The following is a 26,517-nucleotide window of genomic DNA, read 5'->3' on the forward strand; positions in this document are numbered from 1 at the left end:
AGGAGTGGGCAGGAGGATGAGTATAGGAACCTAATCAAGGACATTGTTAAATGGAGCGACTCAAACCACCTACAACTGAACACCAGCAAAGCCAAGGAGCTGGTGGTGGATTTTAGGAGGCCCAGACCCATCATGGACCCCGTGATCATCAGAGGTGACTGTGTGCAGAGGGTGCAGACCTATAAATACCTGGGAGTGCAGCTGGATGATAAACTGAACTGGACTGCCAATACTGATGATCTGTGCAAGAGAGGACAGAGCCGACTATACTTCTTTAGAAGGCTGACGTCATTCAACATCTGCAATAAGATGGTGCTGATGTTCTATCAGACGGTTGTGGCGAGCGCCCTCTTCTACGCAGTGGTGTGCTGGGGAGGCAGCATAAAGAAGAGGGACGTCTCACGCCTGGACAAACTGGTGAGGAAGGCAGGCTCTATTGTAAGCACGGAGCTGGACAGTTTAACATTCGTGGCAGAGTGACGGGCGCTCAGCAGACTCCTGTCCATCATGGAGAATCCACTGCATCCACTAAACAGGATCATCTCCAGACAGAGGAGCAGCTTCAGCGACAGACTGCTGTCACCGTCCTGCTCCACTGACAGACTGAGGAGATCGTTCCTCCACCACACTATGTGACTCTTCAATTCCACCCGGGGGGGTAAACGTTAACATTATTCAAAGTTATTGTCTGTCTGTATACCTGCATTGTTATCACTCTTTAATTTAATATTATATTTATCAGTATGCTGCTGCTGGAGTATGTGAATTTCCCCTTGGGGATTAATAAAGTATCTATCTATCTATCTATCTATCTATCTATCTATCTATCTATCTATCTATCTATCTATCTATCTATCTATCTATCTATCTATCTATCTATCTATCTATCTATCTATCTATCTATCTATCTATCTATCTATCTATCTATCTGTTATATAGTGCCTTTCATCTATCTATCTATCTATCTATCTATCTATCTATCTATCTATCTATCTATCTATCTATCTATCTATCTATCTATCTATCTATCTATCTATCTATCTATCTATCTATCTATCTATCTATCTATCTATCTATCTATCTATCTAACTTGCTACTGGCAGGTGCCCCTTCTAATCTTCTACCACAACTCCAGTTGATTCAATACTCAGCAACAGTGAGCACATCACAGCCATCCTGCTTCGCCTCCACTGGATCCCTGTGTCTTACAGGACTGAATATAAAATTATGGGGTAGCTGCGCCTGCTGATAGACGTCTCCGGATCTTGGCTGGACACCTGAAGCGCTGCACTTACAGGGAGTTTTGATGTGTTTTCTGTGTTACAAGTACACGCGTTGACATCATGGGTTTCAATGTCAAGAAATTAGCATCGGATGCCGGAGTCTTCTTCACAAGGGCTGTAATGGTCTTTTATAAAATAAAGTTCTAGCTATTTTGAGTTGACCCATTTGAACCAAGATGGCAGTGTATCCTTGTTTAAGTTAAGCTGGGGTAAAATGTGATACTTGTTCAAAGTAATAATTATTATTATTATTATCCATCCATCCATTTTCCAACCCGCTGAATCCGAACACAGGGTCACGGGGGTCTGCTGGAGCCAATCCCAGCCAACACAGGGCACAAGGCAGGAACCAATCCTGGGCAGGGTGCCAACCCACCCAGGACTATTATTATTATTATTATTATTATTATTATTATTATTATTATTATTATTATTATTATTGTTGTTGTATTCATTTTTCAAATAAGAAGATGAAACCATAAATCATTTATTTTATAGTGGTGCCCATTCCAGAGTGTTTTGGTCAGAGGCTGCTGGTTTTTTGTTCGTATACTTTTATAAACTTGTACTGATTTCTGAAAGTATGATTTTTGTTTTGGATACACAAGGAGGTGAGGTTGTTTTTGAACACACTTTAAAATGACTTTGTCTTTTGGGTAAAGATCACAATCATAAAGTAAGAGCCTTAAACTCAAAGCCTAACTTTAGATTGTTCTCTCGTGAATTGGAATCCCACTTTATATCTGTAAAATGAAGAGTAAAGGATCCTAAAATATAGTCCTTACTTAAAATCATTCTTAATAATCCATTTATTTAAAATTTATTTTTATCATATGCATATTGTCTATGTGTCCTCAGTCTAACTTAAGTTGTCATTTTCACTATTTGGTTGTTATTTCTTATCATTGTATTTGTAATTTTCAACTTCTATAATTATGAACAGAGAATGCATGAATAGAAGGACTACACAAATCCTCCCTCCGTCCAGTAGGTGGCAGGGTTTTCCTAACTTATCTAGCAGCTTTCCTTCGAGTCGCTCGCTGATGACGTGATTTGTATCTCTTTGGTCGAGTCCGCCGGCGGGATTGAGGTAAAAGCGAACAGAAGAAAAGAAGACAAAAGAGAAAGAGAGGTGAAGCGGAGGATTGTCGGTAAGCAACGCGGGCATCGAGTGGAAGTGGCGATGATAGGAAAATAGAAACGGGATGATAACAGGAATGTCGTGGGGGAGGATATAGAAAAACGAGAGCGGTGTCTCCGACAAGAGGAAAATAAAAAGGAAAAACAAGGGAAGGACAATCAAAACGAGAAAGTGAAGTTGACAGCAGTCTGCGCGAGTCCCGAGGTATCAGGAATGAACGGCCGGACCACCCACTTCCACCCTCCCGTTTACGTTCATGTCGGCTGCATTGTAAACCGCTCGCCCGTCATACCGTTGAGTTTAGTGTGCGGGGAAGTTCTCACAGATCCGAGACTCCTAAGTTCCATAAGAACTTTCTCCGATGTGGCATTTGCAACACAAACAAAGCTCCGGAGGAAATAAGGTGGGGACATGCGGACAGGACCCTAATTGGTCTCAAACTTGGGAGCGTTTTACGAGTGTTTGAACTCCAAATCGTTTACATTTTTTTGCTTATTAACGCCTTTATATAAGAGATACCATTGACTACATTTGTTTTGTCAAGTTGGAGTACAGGCAGGTTAGGTGACATACTTACGGTCACGCAGTGTCACAGTGTCAGCTGCAGGATTTGAACCGGCAACCCCAGGGTTCCAAGCGTGAATTACTACGACTCACTTGCCGTTGTTTTCAGTGACAACATTCACATTTAAGCAGTGATGTGGACAGTGCCTGACAAATAGAGGGCAGGATTTGTTGCATTTTATTCCCGGGAACAAATGCGGGTACTCGTGTGTTATAACCCCACCACAGGTAAGAGAAAAACGTAATCGTTTATTTACAGTGTTAAAACAAAAACTTGATCCTTTTTTTGCATTCATTTATTTACAAAACAAAAACAGGAATAGATAAAATTAAATTTTTAATAACTTTTTTTTTTTTTAACAGAGGAGTGCTATCTGGGTTGAGTGGCAGGGTTACAACACACGAGTATCCAAATGAGTGCTAATTGGCTACATTTTAATCGTGGGCCCACTTTCATTTTGGTGATTTTTTTTTTTTAATGTAACTGGAAATTTGTAGGTAATGTCAAGGGCATTAAAATATGCAGAACCCTGGCCAAGATATTTGTCTGTGATCGATGGTTATGTGAGATAAGTAGAAAAGGCCTCCTCTACGGTGCGCATGCTTTAATTTTTCTGATATAACACATCTGCTAAGGTAAAAGAGCAAATAAAGGAATTCTATTCTACCGAGTTCACCTCCTAGCACATCCCTATGGCTTAACAGTTGTGCTTCTAAGTTGGCATACTCTGGCAGAATTTGTAAGGTGTGTATGATACTTTAAAGAAAAGATGACTGATCAGGCAAAACTCTTCTCATTTACTTTTAATGGAATCCAGTTTAAACTCATAAGGCATCACAGAGCAGCTCAACCATTAAACAACAACAGCATTTATTTCTATAGCACATTTTCATACAAATAATGTAGCTCAAAGTGCTTTCCATGATGAAGTAAGAGAAAAAAGACAAAATAAGAATTAAAATAAGAGAACACTAATTAACATAGAATAAAAGTAAAGTCCGATGGCCAGGGAGGACAGAAAAAACAAAAAAAACTTCAGATGACTGGAGAAAAAATAAAATCTGCAGGGGTTCCAGGCCATGAGACCACCCAGCCCCCTTCCCTAACATAAATGATCAGTCCTCATTGTATTCAGGGTTTTCGTTGAAGGACTTGATGATGTCGGTCATGTGGACTTCTGGTCTTTAATCCATCAATGTAGGGACATCACGGTGTTTTGATCGGGTGGTGGGGGTGCAGGTTGCCACCACAAAAAAAACGGAAAAAGAACAGAAGGGAAAGTAGGGTTTAGTATGGATTTTGGAGCCACCATGAATAGTAATGATAATTAATTGAATATGCAGTGCATTAGGATTAAATTAAAATGAAGTTATGAGAAAGCCTTGTTAAAGTAATGTGTTTTTAGCAGTTTGTTAAAGTGCTCCACTGTATCAGCCTGGCAAATGCCTATTGGCAGGCTATTCCAGATTTTAGGTGCATAACAGCAGAAGGCCACCCGCCTCTCCACTTCTTTTAAGTTTAGCTCTTGGAATTCTAAGCAGACCCTCATCCATATTGCTAACCGAGAATGGTAAACCGGAAGACACAGACGCAGGTACACGGCGATGGACGCAGGAGACATAGTGCGCAGGCGCCTACAGCGTGCGTCTCATAAACCGCAAGCGACGTCTGATCCACCGCGTATGAAGGAGTCACGGCTCAAAAACGAAAGAGCTCAACTCGCGTAAATAAGAAATGAAGCAACAACGCGCCCATAGCTAACGACTAACAACACAGCCACACAAAAAAGAGGATTCTGTGCTGCACCCCAGAGTCAAACGGAAGAGGCTACGGAGGCCCCAAAGGTCCACACAGATAGTACGGAAGGCGCGGGAAAGTACGAAAGGCGCAGGCACCTACAACACGCTTCTGAACTAAACGTCCACACTACACAGCATGGTCCACGCGCTTCTAACACACTGCAAGCAACAACATGAGATAGTACAGAAACCCCACAGATCCGGACTCAGAAAACACAGGCTAACCGAGAATGGTAAACCACGAGCCCGCCTGGATAGAATCAATGAACGCAGGCGGCTACAATGCGCATCTGAAATGCCGCAAGCAAAGCAGGCACGGCTCCAAACCTGGATAAACACAATGAACGCAGGCGCCTACAACGCAGTTCTCAAACAACACAGAGTTTAGACATGGACAACTTTATGTAGCCTTCTCAAGAGAGTACAGAACCCTAAACATCCACACTACACAGCATAGTCAAACCCGACATAGTACGGAACGCGCTTCGAAAGCACCGCATGCAAAAACAAGAGATAGTACAGATGCCCCAAGGATCCGGACTCCACAGCATATGTGAATCACATTACAGTAATACAATACTATAAGTACTCACAGAAAACACAAACAGAAGAGGCTTCGGCGTCCCGCCCCACAGTCAAACCAGAGAAAGGACGGAGTCCCCAAACGTCCACAAAACACAGCATAGTCAAACCCGAGATAATACGGAGGGTGCATGCGCCTAAACACCACAAGCGAAGGAGCCACGGCTCAGAAACAAAAGAGCTCAACTAACAGAAATAAATAAGTTTAACAGTACATGCAATTATCCATATTACTAACAGTAAACAACATATAACTAATGGAGTCATGGTCACGGCTCCAAGACGAGAAACACCATTTACCCAGCCGGATTACCACAACACAGTCTTAACCTTAAAGTCGGGACAATAGTCATGCTATTATTTTGCCATGACAATCAACAAATCCTAAGGACAGACCATGGATAGAGTCGGCCTTTACCTCTCTGAGCCTGTATTTAGACATGGACAACTTTATGTAGCCTTCTCAAGAGTTCGGCATTCATGTGACGTTAATGTTAAGATTATAATAACTCCATACCAAGGAAAACTCATTCAAGGACAACACGCCATCTTTACTACAAATGTTGTGTATAACGATATCCTATGTACGTCATCTACACCTTTACACTCCAATATATCTCATACATAGATCTGCGCAAACTCAAAGACATTCTATACTTACATAACATAACAAACTGCAATTGTCATTTACATATACTACATAGACCTACAGATGTCGTAACGGTGAACATGATACATATGTAACAATTACCAAGACAGACAATAATCTCTTTCAAATGTATTTCGGGTTGGCGAGCGAAGCGAGCAGGGGGCGAAGCCCCCTAGTTTGAAGATCTAAAGTTACGATTTGGAATATAAGATGTCAGACATTCCGATATATAAGATGGAGTAGATTATTTAAGGCTTTGTAAACCATAAGCAGTATTTTAAAGTCAATCCTGAATGACACAGGTAACCAGTGTAGTGACACTAAGACTGGAGTGATGTGCTCAGATTTTCTTTTCCTAGTTAAGATTCTAGCAGCTGCATTCTGCACTCGTTGCAATCGATTGATGTCTTTTTTGGGTGGTCCTGAGAAGAGTGCGTTACAGTAATCTAGTCGACTGAAAACAAAAGCGTGAACTCATTTCTCAGCATCTTGCAATGTTATAAGACGTCTAACCTTTGCTATATTTCTTAAGTGAAAAAATGCTGTTCTACTAATCTGATTAATATGTCATTTAAAATTCAGGTCACAGTCAACAGTTACCCCTAAATTCTTTACCTCCGCCCTGACTTTTAATCCTAATGTATCAAGTTTATTTCTAATAATCTCATTATATCCATTATTGCCTATCACTAAAATTGCAGTTTTCTCTTTATTTAGCTTGAGAAAATTACTACTCATCCACTCAGAAACACGAGTAAGACATTGTGTTAGTGAAACAACAGAGTCGGGGTCATCAGGTGCTATTGATAAATACAGCTGCGTGTCATCAGCATAGCTGTGGTAGCTCACGTTATGCCTTGAGATTGCATGTAAATGTGGTGTTATGGGTCCACAGCTCTTTCAGCGAAGGCCAGTTTGCTTTTAAATAAATAATCACCGGCTTAGCGGGCGGGGGGGTGGGGGTGGGCGAGGTGGTTGTAGCGAGCCACAGGGCGATCTGCGGTGTGGGCGTTTCTCACCTAAGTGCATAGGTGAGAGACTGCCCACATCCGTGTTTGTTCCTGTGGCTAATGGGCTGCAGCTGCCATGTCCTCTCTGCATAATAAAGTATCTATCTATCTATCTATCTATCTATCTATCTATCTATCTATCTATCTATCTATCTATCTATCTATCTATCTATATAGAGAAGCCCGAAATGGTTAGGGGAAGAAGTAAAAGAAAGAAAGGATGAAAGAAAGATGGAGGTTACGGAAGGAAGGAAGCATACAAGGAAGGGAGAGAGAGCGAGTGCGCTGGTGCGAGTGAGTGAGTGAGCGAGCGTGAACAGGCTCGCAGCAGCTGAGTAGGCAACCTGGGTGTTAGGCCGACACCCCAGGCATAGTAGTTGTTGTCACTCCCGCAGAGTTTTATGAAGGACGGGAGTGACTGGAAGGTGGATGATTCTCCACGGATTACCGCGGGAGTCAGGACTTGGGAACGTGGCGTTGTCCACGTGAGAGCCTTGGCCGTTGGAGGGATTTCCCAGGTCACTGTCAGGGGGAGAGCCAACCAGAGCCAAGGATCGGAAAGGCGACTGACAGTAGTAGCAGAAGTAGGTAGAAGGTCAGCTGCAATGAGAGCGTCTCTCCTGTTGAGCAGCCCAGACAGGAGTCGCAGGGGAGCTGCCAGGGTAAGTGAAGAAGCACCGGGCTTGTCATTTGTTTTTAAAGACTGCATCCTGTTGAACGTTTTAACCTGGTTTTAAAGGATTGTTGTTTTGTTTATTTTAACCTCCACACGTTTCGTTTTAAGGATTATTTATTTAATGAATACTTCAACTGCACCGCACTTGATGTGGACACTGTTTTTGATATCTTTTAATAAAAGCACTTTGTTAAACCATCCCCTTGCTCAATTGTTATTGCCTCACTGTCTAGCTCATCGGTGACATTACCGACGGTGTTGGGTTCAAGGGCTCCCTAACAGAAGATGGGAGCATGGAGCCGAACCTGCATCGTCACAGTAAATCAAAAAGAGCCGCGGACCCAGGATAGAGCCTTGTGGAACACCATATAGAGTATCAGGGGTCTTTGAGGTATAATCACCACAACTGACAAAGAATTTTCTACCTGCCAGGTAGGATTCAAACCAATTTAAGACCCTGCCAGAGAGGCCCACCCACTGACTAAGGTGATTTCTAAGAATATTGTGATCAATGGTATCAAACAAAACATAGTAGTGAGAAGTCAAGCAAAATGCACCTTTTATTGGCTAACTAAAAAGATTACAATAAGGGGCCCGAGTTGCCCTTGCATATTGTAATCTTTTTAGTTAGCCAATAAAAGGGGGCATTTTGCTTGACTTCTCACTACATTCATAATGGCTAACACGGTACAACACCCTACCTAGTACTACATGGTGATAAATAATGAGATGGTCCCCATTCAAAAGACTGCATCACTTTAGTTCTTAGTACTGTGTATTTCCCCCTTTAGCATCAATGATGCCATTCAGTCTTTTGTGATAGTTGTGGAGGAGGCCCTTGATTTTCTCAGATGGTAGAGCTGCCCATTATTTGTGGCAAAAAAAAACCTCCAGGTTCTGTAAATTCTTGGCTTGTCTTGCATGAATTGAGCATTTGAGATCTTTCCCAAAGTGGCTGTATGATTTTGACGTCAGGGGACTCTGATGGCAACTCCAGCCAGGGCTGTCTGATGTGTCTAATGCCAATGTATGTTTCTGTTTTACTAGTGCGCTACTTTTCCAGGAGACCTATGATGCTGTTAATATGGTCCTGTGACTCCAGCACCTTCACCTTTTTCTGTTAGTAGTCACTGAAGCGTCGACTTGGCCTAGTGTTTTTGATCATTGTCATGTTGGAAGATCCAAGTGCAACCCATGAGCACCTTCCGGAATGGATGAATGCAAGTTCTGGTAACATGCTGCATTCATCCTGCCTCCCATTTTCACTAAGCTACCTGTGCTGCTGTAGCTCACACACCCCCAGAACATCAGAGACCCACCTCCATGCTTCACAGTAGGGATGGTGTACTTTTCGTCATGGGCCTTGTGTCTATGGTTGTCACCATAAAGTTTAATTTTGGTGTCCTAACTCCAAAGGACTTTGTTCCAGGCTTGTCTAGATGCTGTTGTGGAATATTGTAAGTGGGCGGTTTTGTGGTGTTGGCACAGTGAAGGCTTTTTTCTTGCAACTCAACCATTCAGCCCATTTTTGTTCAAGTACCCCCTTATTGTGTATCTTAAAACCACATGTTTGCAGAAATGCCTGTATCTCAGCTGAACTGCCTTGTGGGTTTTTCTTGGCATCTCCACAAATGATCCTGGACTGGCATCATGGTTGGTCCACTTGACCGGGGCTTGGTATCAACAGAACCTCGAACTCTCCACTTTTTCATCTGAGTCTAAACACTACTGACAGGCATTTTCAGATCTCTGGGTATCTTTGTATGTCCTTTTCCTGATTTATACAATTGAACAAGCTTTTTCTTCGCAGGTCCTTTGACAGTTCTTTTGCGTCCCCCATGGCTCCGTATCCAGCAAAGTCAGTGCAGCGCTGCCTGAATTTAAATGGACTATTGATACACAGACACTGATTACAATCAAAGAGGTTACAAGTGTGGACCCTCTCCCTTAATTACCCTTAATTTGAACCTGTGTGTGTTAACTTGTGTATATGTTATGGACCCCAACATTCAAGGGTAGGTAAACTTTTGATCAGGCCCCTTTGGGTGATTTCAGATATCATTATAATTTTAAAAGGGCACACATACTTAGACGATAATAAGCTGATTATCCTGAGCACACTCAAAGAAAGTTAATTGCAGGATTACTTAGATTTTCCAAACAATGGCCAAAATTTCACAAATTCTGCCAAGTTATGTAAACGTCTGGGCACAACTGTATATGCTATGTGTGAACACTTTTTAATATAAAGTCCGAGGTTATGGCACACCATCATTGTATGATTCTGCAGAATGAACGCTATTTCTCTTGTCACAGTGGCCCTGTACGTCACAGAAGCACATTACTTCAGAACATTACACAATTATGCCACAATGACTCTTCTGTTACGGTGAACTGTAGAAAATATGCCTACTACGCGTTTAAAAAAAGAATCTTCTAGAGCTTTCTAAAGACATAAGGATAATAAAGTTTGTGGGGGATAAATCTGTGGGAAACTATTTGTTAAATAAAATAAAAGATGGTGTGACATCATTCTTGATCTCCACTCTCATCCTGTTCCCTGCTTGCTAACTCCCGGGGTCGAAACAGTGACGTTGGATCTATTGCAGTGATTCTTAACCTTTTTTGAGCCCTTTAAGAATTTGATGAAATCTGTGGGAAGCTCTTACCCAAAAATATTCATGTAAGCACAACTTTGCATGCAATGAATATTATGTACTTTCCACATTGAGATTTGATTGTCTCATACGTATATGACATACACAAAGTATTATTTAAGTTGGGGCTTGCTCTTATGGAGTGGCAGAAGATGGCGGTCGTGTAGAGAATGGTGACACACGTCTAAATGGTAAATGTGGGCCAACAGCAAGTCAAGAGACACCTAGCAGTCGGCGCTGTAAGCAGAGGCAGGGGGCGTTTTCGTTAATTTCTTTCAATGGGAAACCGTTGATTGGGACAAGGGGTTAGGGCTGTATGGTGACCGCTCTTTTTCTTGCGCAATGTTTCTTGTGTGACATTTTTTCTCGCGCATTATGTTTCTGACGAGTATGTAACTCGTACATTAGGCTTAGTTTAGAAAAATAATACGGGAGAAAAATAATGGCAAGAAAGAATACACGAGAAAGGTAATATGCCAGAAAAATCAAGGTGAGAGATGTAATGTGCGATAAAAATCATGTGAGAAGATTTACATGAGAAAGATCAACAGTACCGGGCTGTATAGTGAAAATAAATGTTCATTTTTTTATCTGACCCTCACAGACCCCTCTGAAACCCATCCATGGACCGGACTTCAGGTTAAGAACTCCAGATCTATTGTGTCGCTGAATCGCCCAAACATCCAGAAGACTTTAGTGAAGGTGCATTGGAAGAGGAGAAGTTTGAGGAGGTCACCTCGAACAAGGCGGAAGTGACACGGAGCAGGTTAGTTAACATGACGGCTCTTCACACAGCAAGGTCATCAGTTTATGAACTGCTAGCCGTCCCTCCATTATCACAGTCCATTAATAATCAGTTCACGGTTACAGCTGACACAGGCAGCCGGGGGGTGCAAAGTGGGAGCCAACTCAGGAGAGGGGCGCCAGTCCACCACAGGACACACAGAGCCATCAGCAGTTAGTTTAGAGCAGGGGTCCCCAAATCTGGTCCTGAAGGGCCACAGTGGCTGCAGGTTTTCATTCTCACCCTTTTCATAACGAGTGACCTGTTTTTGCTCCTAATTAACTCCTTTTACATTCCTTTTAATTGACTTGCTCTTGAAGATTCAGGCCCCTTAATTGTTTCTTTTTTCCTTAATTAGCAGCCAAACAGTAATTAGATATAAAGTGAGCCAAAACAGCTGGTGTCCATCATGCAATATCTGAAAATAATGAAAGGTGAAGGTCTCAGGAATGTCGATATTCTCTGGACCACAAAACATTATAACGGTGCTCTTAGAAAAGAAGAAATCAACAACAATTCCAGAAATGTCTACTATTGCACAATGAGAGCGACGACAAGCCATGGAATTAAAGAACGAGTTTAATGAATGACAAGACTCAGCACCTCATTAAGCAACTAGTTGGTGTTGCTGGTCCTGACTTGGTCTTCTTTTGGCTCCCTCACTTCACATTTCATTTCTGGGTGCCATTTAAGGAAAGAAATGAAACAGTTCAGATGAACAAATCTAAAAAATCAAGTCAATGCAAATGAATGGAAAAGGAGTTAATTATCAGCAAAAACAAGGCACTCATTACAAAAAGGGTTAGAATGAAAACCTGCAGCCATGGTGGTCCTCCAGGACCAGAGCTGGTGACCCCTGGCTTAGAGCTGCCCATCAATTTACATTTGGGAAGTAGGAGCAAAAAAAAAAAAAACATAACACTGGTGGACATCCCAAAATTTGAAACACGCCTTTTAAAGACATTGAGACAAAAAAGGTTTGTGTAGGATAAACCTGTGGGGAAACAAGGGGGGTGGGGTCTGCCTTTGATCTGGGACTGAAGTGGAAGTGACACTTGGCGGACATTAAAGCCCATCTCTTAATGTCAGAAAGATAAACCGGCAGAATTAAGTGAGCGACCATAAGAGGAATGAGAGGAGGAGGAGGAGTGATTTTGATTATGGAGCAGTGGGGCATGTGGAAGAGCCGCCTCTACCGATTAGACAGGGGATCACAGACCATTCCGGCAAGTTCTTTGAAGCTGTCATTTGGGTTCTAAATGTTTGTGATGGCAGTCAAATGTGGCTCAGTACATGTTTGTGCTGAATGTCTCATCTTCATTCTCTCTTTTTGTTGGTCTCTCTGTAATTGAGGTGTGGCACAGGCCAGGTCTCTATGAAGTGGTGGTTTATATCGGGTCCAATCCAGAGTTTGGATCTGTCTCTGTTGAACTAGACTTGAGCAGATATGTGCTGCCAGTGTGAAATATTCAAAATGAAATTTTGAAAAGAAAAATTTCCCTGGTCTGTTTTTTGTTTATGTGAGCTACACTTTGTCTTCCTATCTTCTGAGAACCTTCTAAACTAACATGGAGGGTTCACAGCACTAGATATCTCACATAAAAACGTAAATGGTAGCTTTCTGTGTTCATTCAAAAACTGGAATTGTGGTAGAAATTTGACATCTTATTAAAGAAAGAGACATCCTCTAACAGGACAAATCAGTTATCAGTCAGGAAAAGAGTTTTTCATGGGATCTTTTAATTCTTTCAGGGCGGATGTCAACTTATTTTTATTTTTTTAAATTCAGGAATAGAAAACAGAATTACCTGTAAACGGCAGCAAAACCTGAGGTTCATTTTAGTTCGTCTCTCTTTGCTGGAAGGAAAGTTAGCTTTGTTGATTTGATCTCCTGATTCCTTGCACGTGCACAAGTAGCAAAGAGCTGCTGACATCGACATCTGGCGAAAGACCAATAACGAATGCGCTGTCGTAAATTTAAAAAGAGTTGGGGAATGACTCTGTGTATTGTCCGTCAGACAAGGCAAAAGAAAATATATGCAAAAGCGATCAAAATACTTCAAAAATGCAATTGATAAACAGCCACAGAAAAATGGCATTTTTATACAGAACAAATAGGGCTGGAGGAAATGATGTGGCAGGAAATGACGTCATAACGGATAGACGGAAGTGATGTCATCATCTGCAAGACCGGTACCAGGCTTGAATTCACTGAGCTCCTGAGAGTGATCCATTCTTCACAAATGTTTGTAGAAGCCAGCAGCCTGCATGCCGAGGTGCTCGAGTTTATACACCTGTGGCCATGGAAGGGATTGGAACTCCTGAATTCAAAGATTTGGAAAGGAGGGGTCCCAATACTTTTGGCAATATAGTGCTGTGTTACTGCAAAGTAATTCTTCCACAGAAGTTAACTCTGAAATGTGCTGAAGTTATTGTTGGTGACTCTTTATAAAGTAATTCTACCACTGTTTTTTTGACAGAAAGGAGTCTCCTACCCAGGGCCCACTGACATGCAGTGAGGTGTCTAGTGGCCTCCAGGTCAGGGCTGTCCACGTGAGAAGGGAATCTTAGAAGAGAAGAGCAGACAATCTCGAGGGAGAGAAGAGTTTCACACAGAACATGGCCTCAGCCAAAGAGGATAGCGGGGATCAAAGACTGGCGCACATTAAACAAGAGGACCGTGAGTGGGGTGCAACAAAGGATTTATGCTTGAAGCTGGATGACTGTGAAGGAAGAAGTTTAGTTTTTAAAGAGGAGGAGTGCAAGGGACAGGTTGTTGAAGTTAAAGTGGAGGATCTGGAAGATTTCTCCGTTAGTCTTGAACTGCGAAACCTTGAAAGTGGGGATATTTTTAAACAAGAGGTTTGTGAAGAATCTCATTCCGGCTTACAGCATTGGGTCTTGAACACGGGCCAATTGGCTACCCGGCAGAATTCTGCGGAACTGAAATCTGAGTTACTAGAGTCAGAAGAGAAAATTACTGAAGGAGATGGGAGAGAAGTAGAGGAGCAGCAGTCATCTGAGAGTGTTGGAATAAGTAAGTAATGTTATTTAACAAAACAAAAAGTCAAAACATTTACAAGTTCTGTTATTTACACTGATTATTATATATTGTTTTATTACCTATGTTCATGAACTTCACATATATCATTTGCTGCATTTGAGCTGGCAAGTCTGAACTCTCAATTGCGTCATTTGAGATCTCCGCACATTCACCTGCTACCCAAGTGGGAAAGTTAAACCTGGATGCCTCCATGAACGCTTGTTTGGCTAGTGACCTAGCAGCAAACTCTCACCAATAGTTCTATAGTCCGTATCCAAGAAGAAACCAATAAGCAAGAAAGGTGCAGAAAGTCTGTTGTCATGCCTAAAAATGATTGTAATGCTCTTGGCTGTGATAAATAGTACTATTTCTGTTTGAAAGATGCAATTAAAAAGCTGAAGAAAGCAACCGTTGAGTACAATGTACAATCAGTGGCGCGGATTGAGCTAACATTGGTTAGTCCGTTTCTGTTTGTTGAGATAATGTTAACCTTTACCTTCTCCATATGGATTGGGGTGATTCATTTAACTCTTTTAGGGCTGATTTTTTTTTTGTTTCTTTTCTCCCAGAGCTGAATATTTTTCCAAAAACTAACATTTTTTAAAAAAGAACACAAAGCAATTGTTTAACATATCAAATCAACAAAAAATATTTCCTTTTGACAAATGTTACTGTCTTGCATGTTGTATGAGCCTGCATACTCTATGATTTCACATACATATCACATACATTTTACACAGCAAAGTCTGATCTCGCTCAAAGCAGCCAATTTCAGTCATTGCCACATTGCACTCCTTACAATACGTGTTGCTTTGGTGCCTATTTTTCAATTGTCTGTTGCTGCACTTTCTAACATATATTGTTAGTGTGTACTGTAGAGAGACAAGTCACCCATTTGCCATCGTGCCATGCCACTGCCACCAAGTTTTCTGCCTGCATGAAAACAGTATTGTCACCTCTCTTCATCTTCTGAAACTTTATGTATGGCATTATAGCCTGGCTCACCCCATGGGATTTGCTTCTGTTTATTACAGAAGTGAATAAAACTTTGCAGCAGCACGTACCTAAGCCACCAGGGGACAAAACACGTTTGGACCAATGCTCCCTGAAGTTATATCACCAGTTCTGTCCCATCTCTATTTGTAATGCCACAGCGCGCTTCATCTCGTCTTTCGTTGTGGGTTTCCACTTTGAAAAACGAGAATGCGATGCAAACGCAGCCCGTGATTCAAAAAAAATCTCTGCCTACCTGTTTGTCTCGTCTGACAGTAGCTGAAAAGCAGCATCAGGAGAGAGCAGCCTGAAGTACAGCAGCTGGTGATCTGTCGTGTCCAACAGCAAGCCATGCCGTCTTGTAAGCTCCGGTAGCCAGATCGGCTCTCAACGGATCAATGTCTGTGTATTTATCCCATGCGAACCTTGCCGTAGATGCATCGGCTGCGCGAAGGCACTCAACTGGCAGCAGATCCGCTGGCGCGGCATCGGCTGGTGTCTGATCAGCTGATGCCTGCTTCTCACTCTCTTGCTCGATCTCCTGATCACTGCCAATAAAATCCGACTCTGAAAAATCAAGAGTCCGACTCCGCGATAATGCGCAAAACATCGTCTGCCGAGTGTTTTCTTTTCTGCACTTGCTTCGCTCCCTTGTGACGTGTCGGTGCCATCTTGCCTTTGTTTACATTTCGCAACTCACGCACACGCAAGTTTTAGTTGCCGAGTCAACGAGTCTAGCATTCCTCCAAGCACAGAGGGAATGCCTGTGACGTGACAGTGAGATTTGTTGCCATTAACAGCTGATTGTCGCCCCCTATCCCTGGATGTCGACTTTTGTCAACATTAGCCTTCAACCCCTCCTGTCGACAAAAGTCGACATCCGCCCTAAAAGAGTTAAAGTAAAATACTCCTAATCAACTAAACTAGACCTATACATTCTTACTGTACTTGCTGTTCATGGTGTCCATCACCACTTTACATTGAAAGATGAGGAGAATAGAAATGAGAGGAACATCAGAAATGAGGATTTGTAACAGAGATAAAAATAAAGTGTGAGGGAGCAGTAGTGGACATGGAGGGGCTTGAACTTGAGTTTAGAACTGAATCCCCATAAAGGCTTCACTTCATTAACTCCACTTGTTAGATCCTATTTCATTCCATTTTCTTCACCTGGGGTTCTCCAGCAGCTTTTAAAGTGTACAGATATCAACCCGAGAATGGCTGCCAGTCCACTGCAGGGTGCACTACCACACACCGTCACACCAAACGGTGATTAGCACAGCAAACGTGTCTGTGGGGTATGGGAGAAAGAAGAAGCAATTGAACAGACACCAGGAGAGCACAAAAGTCCATATACACATTTTGCACGAAAGAAATAACACTAATGGGTCAGATAGCAACAACACCAACCAGTGTAACAGATACTTCTTTTAAAAATGTATTTATTAAAATAAATAGTAATGTTTTTTATTATTATTATTATTACTGCAGGTATCCAAGACAACTCCAGTTTCTCTACATCTTCATTTGCTCAGAGCCATGCAAGCTTTCACACTGGAGACAAGCCATATTGTTGTTCAGAATGTGGTAAGCAATGTGCTAACAGTACCAGCCTCCAAAGGCATACACGAGTTCATACTGGAGAAAGGCCATTTACTTGTTCTGAATGTGGCAAACGATTCTCTGACCGCAACACTCTTCAGCGGCACACAAGAATTCATACCGGAGAGAAACCTTATTGCTGCTCTGAGTGTGGCAAACGATTCTCTTACAGTAACTCTCTTCAGAAGCACAGAAGAACCCATACAGGAGAGAAGCCATATGTCTGTTCTGAATGTGGCAAACGGTTCACTGAAAGTAGCACACTTCAGAGCCACGCCAGAGTTCACACAGGGGAGAAAACGTATTTCTGTTTTGAATGTGGCAAACGATTTTCTTTTCATAGCAATCTCCAAAGACATATGCGCATTCATACTGGAGAAAGACCATGCACTTGTTCAGAATGTGGCAAACAATTCTTCGATCGTGGCCATCTTCAGCGGCACACAAAAATTCATACTGGAGAGAAACCCTATTGCTGTTCTGAATGTGGCAAACGTTTCTCTTATAGTAGCTCTCTTCAGTCACACAGACGAATTCATACCGGAGAGAAACCGTATTGTTGTCCTGAATGTGGTAAACGATTTTCACAAAGGAGCAGCCTTCACTGCCATTCCAAAAGTCATACTGGGGAGAAAAGAATCTAAGATGAGATAGCTGTTGAGGGGTGGGGACTGAAACTGTGCTGAGGTGAGCAGGTCTCCTCACTAGAAGCTTCCAGGATTTCACACTGTACAGAATGCAAGGAGAGGCATCATTAGGAGAAACCGAGGTGCTACAGCAAAGCTTCACTGCACATTTACAGAAATAAAAGTTATAGTACTGCCGCATAAATGTCCTAACTACAAGTATGACTGTTAGCAGACAAAAGCTATTGTTAGAAGTTTAACCTGAGATAATTCTCGTTGGTATTCTAAATGTGGGGTAAAGATTCTTACAGAAAGGTACAATTCAACAACACATGAGATTTCATACCGGACAGAAACTGGGCTCAGAACACCTCTGTGTTTTTTTTTTTTCTCCATAGTTCAACAAATACCTAATGGTCAGATATTGTTTGGTTCCATTGTTGTTTTGAACTACCTCCTTTCCCTGTCCGTTTAAATGAGTCTGTGCCATTATGTGTACTGTGTAATTAGTAAAATCTGTTTGGCATTTTACATGCAGATTCATCACAGCAGTCTGCACCTGCACTCAGTGAACAGATTTACACAAAAAAAGTGTAATTGAACTGAAAACCTTGTTCCTAAATGAGGTAAACGATTCTCAAAAAGCTATGGCCTTCTTAGCCATGAAAAAATTTATACTGGTGAGAAACCTCAGAGGTGTTCAGACTGTGGGAAACACTTGTCAAAGCAACCTTAATAGTCATCGGCGAATTCACAATGAACAGGTTCAAAAAATAAAATAACAAAAGGTGCACAAATTTTCCAAATGTGGAATAGAATCCCCCAAATTCTACTGAAAGGTCCAGTAGATAAAAGTTAAAAAAAAATTATAATAAAGTTTAAAGTGTTGAAAGCCTTTGTGCTCAAATAAATAATGTTAAATATTTTTGTGATATGCAGGTTGGGTGAACTCATTTCTGATGAGTGGTTTGGTATAAGTTGGTGGCTTTTACGATTAATGCAATTGCCCGTTGTCGTCGTGTTATTATTTGACCTCATCACTGGCTCAGATTTGTCCCTGTCCCAACTCTTTTTGGAATGTGTTGTAGGCGTGAAATGCAAGAATGGATGTATGTTAACAAATGAAATGAATTTGACCAGACAAAGTATGACATTTCTTGGGGGTCATACTGTCTGTAATGAAATAAAAGTCAGCAAATTTTAGAGTTTTTTTTTTTTTTTTTTTAATTTCCATTTTTCATACTGTCCCAACTTTTTTTCTGATTTGGAGTTGTATTTACCAATTCTCCTTCGGGATGTGGTTGAGCCTGACTTGTGCTAAGAAACAGTGATTACTTCATTTTAACGTGGGTCATCTATTCTTATTAGATATAATATCAGATAGATAGATAGATAGATAGATAAAGGCACTCTATAAGATAGATAGATACTTTATTAACCCCAAGGGGAAATTCCCATACTCCAGCAGCAGCATACTGATAAAGAAAATATTAAATTAAAGAGTGATAACAATGCAGGTATACAGACAGACAATAACTTTGTATAAAATGAACATTTACCCCCCCGGGTGGAATTGAAGAGTTGCATAGTGTGGTGGAGGAACGATCTCAGTCTGTCAGAGGAGCAGGACGGTGACAGCAGTCTGTCGCTGAAGCTGCTCCTCTGTCTGGAGATGATCCTGTTCAGTGGGTGCAGTGGATTCTCCATGATTGACAGGAGTCTGCTCAGTGCCCGTCGCTCTGCCACGGATGTCAAACTGTCCAGCTCCATGCCTACAATAGAGCCTGCCTTCCTCACCAGTTTGTCCAGGCGTGAGGCGTCCCTCTTCTTTATGCTGCCTCCCCAGCACACCACGGCGTAGAAGAGGGCGCTTGCCACAACTGTCTGATAGAACATCTGCAGCATCTTATTGCAGATGTTGAAGGACGCCAGCCTTCTAAGGAAGTATAGTCGGCTCTGTGCTTTCTTACGCAGGGCATCAGTATTGGCAGTCCAGTCCAATTTACCATCCAGCTGCACTCCCAGGTATTTATAGGTCTGCACCCTCTGCACACAGTCACCTCTGATGATCACGGGGTCCATGAGGGGTCTGGTCCTCCTAAAATCCACCACCAGCTCCTTGGTTTTGCTGGTGTTCAGGTGTAGGTGGTTTGAGTCGCACCATTTAACAAAGTCATTGATTAGGTCCCTATACTCCTCCTCCTGCCCACTCCTGATGCAGCTCACGATAGCAGTGTCATCAGAAAACTTTTGCATGTGGGAGTTGTATTGGAAGTCCGATGTATATAGGCTGAACAGGACCGCAGAAAGTACAGTCCCCTGCGGCGCTCCTGTGTTGCTGACCACAATGTCAGATGTGCAGTTCCCAAGACGCACATACTGAGGTCTGTCTGTAAGATAGTCCACGATCCATGCCACCAGGTATGAATCTACTCCCATCTCTGTCAGCTTGTCCCTACGGAGCAGAGGTTGGATGGTGTTGAAGGAGCTAGAGAAGTCCAGAAACATAATTCTTACAGCACCACTGCCTCTGTCCAAGTGGGAGAGGGATCGGTGTAGCATGTAGATGATGGCATCCTCCGCTCCCACCTTTCCCTGGTATGCGAACTGCAGAGGGTCAAGTGCGTGACGGACCTGTGACCTCAGGTGGTGAAGCAGCAGCCTCTCCATGGTCTTCATCACATGTGATGTCAGAGCAACAGGCCTGAAGTCATTCAGCTCACTAGGACGTGATACCTTTGGGACTGGGGTGATGCAAGATGTTTTCCAAAGCCTCGGGACTCTCCCCTGTTCCAGGCTCAGGTTGAAGATGCGCTTTAGAGGACCCCCCAGCTCCGATGCACAGACCTTCAGCAGTCGTGGCGATACTCCATCTGGACCTGCTGCTTTGCTGGCACAAAGTCTCCTCAGCTCTTTGCTCACCTGCGCTGTTGTAATTATGGGTGGGGATGTCTCTCCTATGCTGGTATCAGCAGAAGGATGTGTGGAGGGTGCAGTACTCCGAGGTGAGAGTGAGAGTGGGTTAGGGTGGTCAAACCTGTTGAAGAAGTTGTTCATTTGGTTTGCTCTCTTCACGTCTCTCTCGATGGTGGCACCCCACTTCGAGCTGCAGCCAGTGATGATCTTCATCCCATCCCACACTTCCTTCATGCTGTTATTCTGCAACTTCTGCTCCAGCTTTCTCCTGTACTGCTCCTTCGCCACCCTGAGCTGGACTCGGAGTTCCTTCTGCACGCGCTTGAGCTCATGCTGATCACCGTCTTTAAAAGCCCTTTTCTTCTGGTTCAAAAGGCCCTTAATGCCACTTGTAATCCATGGCTTGTTGTTAGCATAGCAGCGTACTGTTCTTACTGGAACTACAATGTCCATACAGAAGTTGATGTAGTCAGTAGTGCAGTCAACAACTTCCTCAATGTTCTCATTATGAGATCCCTGCAGGATATCCCAGTCTGTAGTTCCAAAACATTGTCTCAGAGTATTCTCAGCCTCCAGGGTCCACTTCCTAAATGATCGTGTGGTTACAGGTAGGACTCTCACTTTTGGTTTATAGTGAGGCTGAAGCTGAACCAGGTTATGATCTCCTTTCCCAAGTGCAGGCAGCGGGGTGGCGCTGTATGTGTCTTTAACGTTTGCATACAGTAAATCAATAGTCTTATTTCCCCGGGTGTTACAGTCCACATACTGGGAGAATGCAGGTAATGTTTTGTCCAGCGTCACCTGGTTAAAGTCTCCAGCGATTAGCACAAGCGCCTCAGGGTGCTGCGTTTGTAACTTAGCAACAGCAGAATGGATGATGTCACTCGCTGTCTCCACGTCCGCCCGAGGAGGGATGTATACAATAACAGCAATGACATGTCCAAACTCTCTGGGCAACTAGTAGGGACGTAAACTTACGGCCAACAGTTCAATGTCCCTGCAGCAAGTGGAGATTTTGACGTTAACATGTCCAGAGTTACACCACCGTGTATTAACATAGAGAGCGAGTCCTCCTCCTTTGTGCTTCCCACATCTCTGTCCGCTCTAACTGTGCTAAACCCGGGTATTAAGATACAATAGAGATAGAGAAGGGTGGTGCCGGGAAATGGGAAATTTTGTAACAAGGTGTTGGCGACCCTGGTTTGCGACCAACGCCACCTCGTTTAGAACCCTTGGCCGTTAGTTATAACGGAGCAGTGGTGTGGTGCGTAATGAGCGTTCGCTGTGGAAGCCTTTTATAAGAATGGTGACCGTGTGACTGCTGCGCAAAGGGAATTTTGGCGTCATTCGTCAGTTAGGACGTCCCGACCGCGTCCCGTCTGCTCATGCGATTACAACATGGGTGCGGAATTTCGAAGAAACCGTTTCAGCCTTAAGAAAAGAAGACCCCAGGTGGAGCCACTTCACGTACTGCCCGACAATTGACAGCAGTTATTAGATGATTGTTTGGAAGGCGCGTCATTTCACTCAATGGTGACATTCCATGGGCACCCACCCCCCCGATCTCACCGTTTGTGATTTTTTTTTTTTTTTTCTGTGGGGACATTTTAAAATCCAAGTGTATCGCACACATCCTGCAACCACTGCTGAACTAAAACAGAGGACTGAAGAGGAAAGCGCTGGATTTCCTCTTGACAGGTTGTGTTGCGCAATGCAGAATTTCCACAACAGGCGGTCAGAACGGGTTATGGAGAAATGAAGAACACCTTCATGATGTTCTCTTCAAAAACATAAAATGAATATTGGTTGCCATCATTAATTGCATCTCCCGTACAATACATTTCATCATTAAATGTATTTATTCGTGCATTGAGCGTCAATTGAAAACGTCCCGTTTCCCTGCGCCACCCTGTATAATCGATATGCTGTGCTCCTTTGGATGAGCTGCAGAAACCAAGGTCGTGCTTCTCTGTGTGGTCATTAAAGATCCTTGGTCATCATTGATAAAGAGTAGGGTGTATCCTGATGTTCAGACTAAATTGCCCACTATGGCCTAGTCATTCAGACCCCCCCTAATCATTCCCTGTCTCTAATTGTCTCTCTCACCCCTTCACCACCTAATAGCTAATGTGGGGTGAGCACACTGGTGCAATAATGGCTGCTGTAACATCATCTTGGTGGGTGCTTCACATCAGTGGTGGTTGAAGTGCCTCTCCTCTGTCTAAGCACTTTATAAACATAATAACTACTAGGGGGCTCTGCCAACCCCCGGGCAGTCACAGTCACGCTAGCCACTTCACGGTTCTGCTGCTCAGTTACAGGGAAGCGGATGTATGAGGGCAATCCCAAAAGTAAGGTCTCCAAAGCGGTGGGGACGTAGAGAAACTGTTGGCCACACTGTTGTGATTGGTGCTTCCTCCACTCCCAGACAAGCATGTGCGGCTTCACTTGGGATACTCAATCTTGGCTTGGCAGCCCTTGAAAATGGAGCTCCCGTTGAACGCACACCGCCAAGTGCGAAGTTCGTGCAGTTATTCGATTTTTTGAACGCAAAAGGCGTTAAACTGGTTGAAATTTATCGCCAGTTGACGGAAGTGTATGGACAGTCGTGCATGGATGTCAAAAAATGTTCGCAAGTGGTGTAGAGAGTTTACAGCCGGTCGTACTGAAATTCACGATGAACAAAGGAGCGGGAGACCGTTAATTTCTCGACGAGACAGTCGCGAAGGTTGAGGAAAACATGCGTAAAGATCGGCGGGTCACTCTGGATGCTCTCTGCGCCCAGTGACTACCACATTGTTCCTTAAATTGAAAGAAGGTGATTCTGGTCCGACGAAGAGGTGAAAGATGAGGTTCAACGCTTCCTGAAGGAGATGGCGGCGAGCTGGTATGGCATGGACATTCTAAAACTACCACAGCGTCTACAAAAATGCATCGACCGAAATGGCGATTATGTAGAAAAACAAAAAAGTCTTTAACCTTTAAAATGATGTAAGCATTATAGAAAATAAACGGGTGTTTGTATTTCTAAAAAAATAGGAGACTTTACTTTTGGGATTGCCCTCGGACAATTTCAACAGATTGCTATTTTCATGGGAATTGTTACATATGCATAATAGAACTAACTATTTTACATTACAATGGGGCAAAAAGTATTTAGTCAGCCACTAATTGTGCAAGTTCTCCCACTTAAAGAGATGAGAGAGGCCTGTAATTTTCATCATAGGTAGACCTCAACTATGAGAGACAAAAATGAGAAAACAAATCACATGGTCTGATTTTTAAAGAATTTATTTGTAAATTATGGTGGAAAAAAAGTATTTGGTCAATAACAAAAGTTCATCTCAATACTTTGTTATATACCCTTTGTTGGCAATGACAGAGGTCAAACGTTTTCTGTAAGTCTTCACAAGGTTTTCACACACAGTTGCTGGTATTTTGGCCCATTCCTCCGTGCAGATCTCCTCTAGAGCAGTGATGTTTTGGGGCTGTCGCTGGACAACATGGACTTTCAACTCCCTCCAAAGATTTTCTATGGGGTTGAGATGTGGAGACTGGCTAGGCCACTCCAGGACCTTGAAATGCTTCTTACGAAGACAACCCCTTCGTTACCCGGGCGGTGTGTTTGGGATCATTGTCATGCTGAAAGACCCAGCCACGTTTCATCTTCAATGCCCTTGCTGATGGAAGGAGGTTTTCACTCCAAATCTGACGATACATGGCCCCATTCCTTCTGTCCTTTACACGGATCAGTCGTCCTGGTCCCTTTGCAGAAAAACAGCCACAAAGCCTGATGTGTCCACCCCCATGCTTTACAGTAGGTATGGTGTTCTTTGGATGCAACTCAGCATTCTTTCTCCTCCAAACACGACAAGTAGAGTTTTTACCAAAAAGTTCTATTTTGATTTCATCTGACCATCTGACATTCTCTCAATCCTCTTCTGGATCATCCAAATGCTCTCTAGCAAACTTCAGACGGGCCTGCACATGTCCTGGCTTAAGCAGGGGGACACGTCTGGCACTGCAGGATTTGAGACCCTGGCGGCGTAGTGTGTTACTGATGGTAGCCTTTGTTACTTTGGTCCCAGCTCTCTGCAGGTCATTCACTAGGTCCCCCCATGTGGTTCTGGGATTTTTGCTCACCGTTCTTGTGATCATTTTGACCCCACAGGGTGAGATCTTGCGTGGAGCCCCTGATCGAGGGAGATTATCAGTGGTCTTGTATGTCTTCCATTTTCTAATAATTGCTCCCACAGTTGATTTCTTCACACCAAGCTGCTTACCTATTGCAGATTCAGTCTTCCCAGCCTGGTGCAGGTCTACAATTTTGTTTCTGGTGTCCTTTGACAGCTCTTTGGTCTTTGGCCATAGTGGAGTTTGGAGTGTGACTGTTTGAGGTTGTGGACAGGTGTCTTTTATATTGATAACGAGTTCAAACAGGTGCCATTAATACAGGTGACGAGTGGAGGACAGAGGAGCCTCTTACAGAAGAAGTTACAGGTCTGGGAGAGCCAGAAATCTTGCTTGTTTGTAGCTGACCAAATACTTATTTTCCACCATAATTTGTAAATAAATTCTTTAAAAATCATACAATGTGATTTTCTGGATTTTTTTTCTCATTTTGTCTCTCATAGTTGAGGTATACCTAAGATGAAAATTACAGGCCTCTCTCATCTTTTTAAGTGGGAGAACTTGCACAATTGGTGGCTGACTAAATACTTTTTTGCCCCACTGTATACTTAAAAAAAAAAAAAGTAAGACGTAATAAATTGAAAGAAAATTGTTTCACGTTGCGCTAGAGGCATTCGTTGCGTGATACATTTTTGTTGTGTTTGTTTTTGAAATTAACACGCAAATACTTTTTAAATTTACACTTTAACTGTAAAACTTCAGTTAAAAACAATATTTGGAATTAACGTTTTGCCAAGATCGCATTGAATTTTCATTCCGTGTTTGGACTTGCATCGTGACAATGCAATGTATAACTCCCCGTGAGTGAATATCATTTCTTTCTCTCTAATAAATAAACGGACTTTTTCAAATGTCTGTCCCTGTGATTTGTTAATTGTCAAAGCAAAAGCTATTCTAACGGGAAGCTGTAAACGTGTTAATACGAATGGCATATCAAGATCTCCTTTGGTGTCGAATGTTATCCCCTGAAGATGGACTACATCACCTTTCTTGTCGCCTGTTAAATGTTTACATGTTAGAATCGTTCGGCCAATTTTCAATACAACTAATCTTGTCCAGTTGCATAGCCCATCACTCAGACATCCATCCATCCGTTAACCAACCCACTGTATCCTAACTACAGGGTCACGGGGGTCTGCTGTAGCCAATCCCAGCCAACACATGGTGCAAGGCAGGAAATAAACCCTGGGCAGGGCAGAAGTTACACAATTACATTATGATACATCCTTCTGTCAACCAGTAATTCGGCCGGTGGGAGACTGCACAGTGTTAACGGTTGTAGATGTTCTTCATGATATTGTAAGTCGATGTGTTCATCTTCCGCACCATCACCACCAACTGTTTCAGCAGAGTCTATTGATACGCATTTAACTAATTTACCGTGGAACCGATCGACAATCTTTGCATTAATTTGTTTCTTGGTGCTAGGATTGCCCTTGCAGTCATTTCTTCTGTTGATAACCCTTCAGAATGAAATTCTTCAATAAGATTTGGGCATAACAAGTCTTCTTTTATTGGGAACTTAAAGTGAGGAAAACGTAAAAAATGTATAAGAGCCGAGAGCACATGAAGTGTGGCTGACAAAAGCATTCACACGAATGAGAGGTGAGGGGACTGCGGGCATGGGCCGTGAACCGGAAATTGTTTGGAGGAGAGCGGGACTTGAAAAAATCTCTTGGCAATTGTCTCGTCCCGTCTCAAGATTTTCTTTTATAATTGAGAGATTATTATTATTGGGTGTGCAGGAAACAAGATTTGCCAGGGGGATAAGGCTTTCAGTTGTTGTACAGAAGAGCGAATGAATAATGGAGAAATGGTGTAGGTCTAGTAGTATACAATGAACTATGAGGTTTACAAACTCTTTTGGGAGTGTGCAACCCCGCCCCGAAAATGGGACAACATGCCAAAGAGCATCCCAAAGTGCAATCACCGTTTCTCTATGGAAGATAGCTTGTCGGTTAGGGTTAGGGTTAGGGTTAGTTCACTGCGAAAACAAATCC

At 42.8% G+C, this 26,517-nt stretch overlaps 2 protein-coding genes across 2 annotated transcripts in view; both read left to right on the forward strand.

Annotated features, from left to right (window-relative positions):
• Positions 1-18,579, forward strand: part of LOC114641654 (zinc finger protein 850-like) — a 44,238-nt gene extending 25,659 nt beyond the window's left edge. The window contains exons 4-5 of the mRNA XM_051927760.1: positions 13,721-14,183; positions 16,674-18,579. Of these exons, the coding sequence (XP_051783720.1) occupies positions 13,721-14,183; positions 16,674-17,428 (1,218 nt within the window). The 3' untranslated portion in view covers positions 17,429-18,579. The remainder of the gene's footprint in view (positions 1-13,720; positions 14,184-16,673) is intronic.
• Positions 2,364-26,517, forward strand: part of LOC114641662 (gastrula zinc finger protein XlCGF57.1-like) — a 46,793-nt gene continuing 22,639 nt past the window's right edge. The window contains exon 1 of the mRNA XM_051927553.1: positions 2,364-2,434. The gene's annotated coding sequence lies outside the window, so the exon portion shown is untranslated. The remainder of the gene's footprint in view (positions 2,435-26,517) is intronic.

The sequence above is a fragment of the Erpetoichthys calabaricus genome, chromosome 5 (genome assembly GCF_900747795.2).
Source record: "Erpetoichthys calabaricus chromosome 5, fErpCal1.3, whole genome shotgun sequence".
Lineage (NCBI taxonomy): Eukaryota > Metazoa > Chordata > Cladistia > Polypteriformes > Polypteridae > Erpetoichthys > Erpetoichthys calabaricus.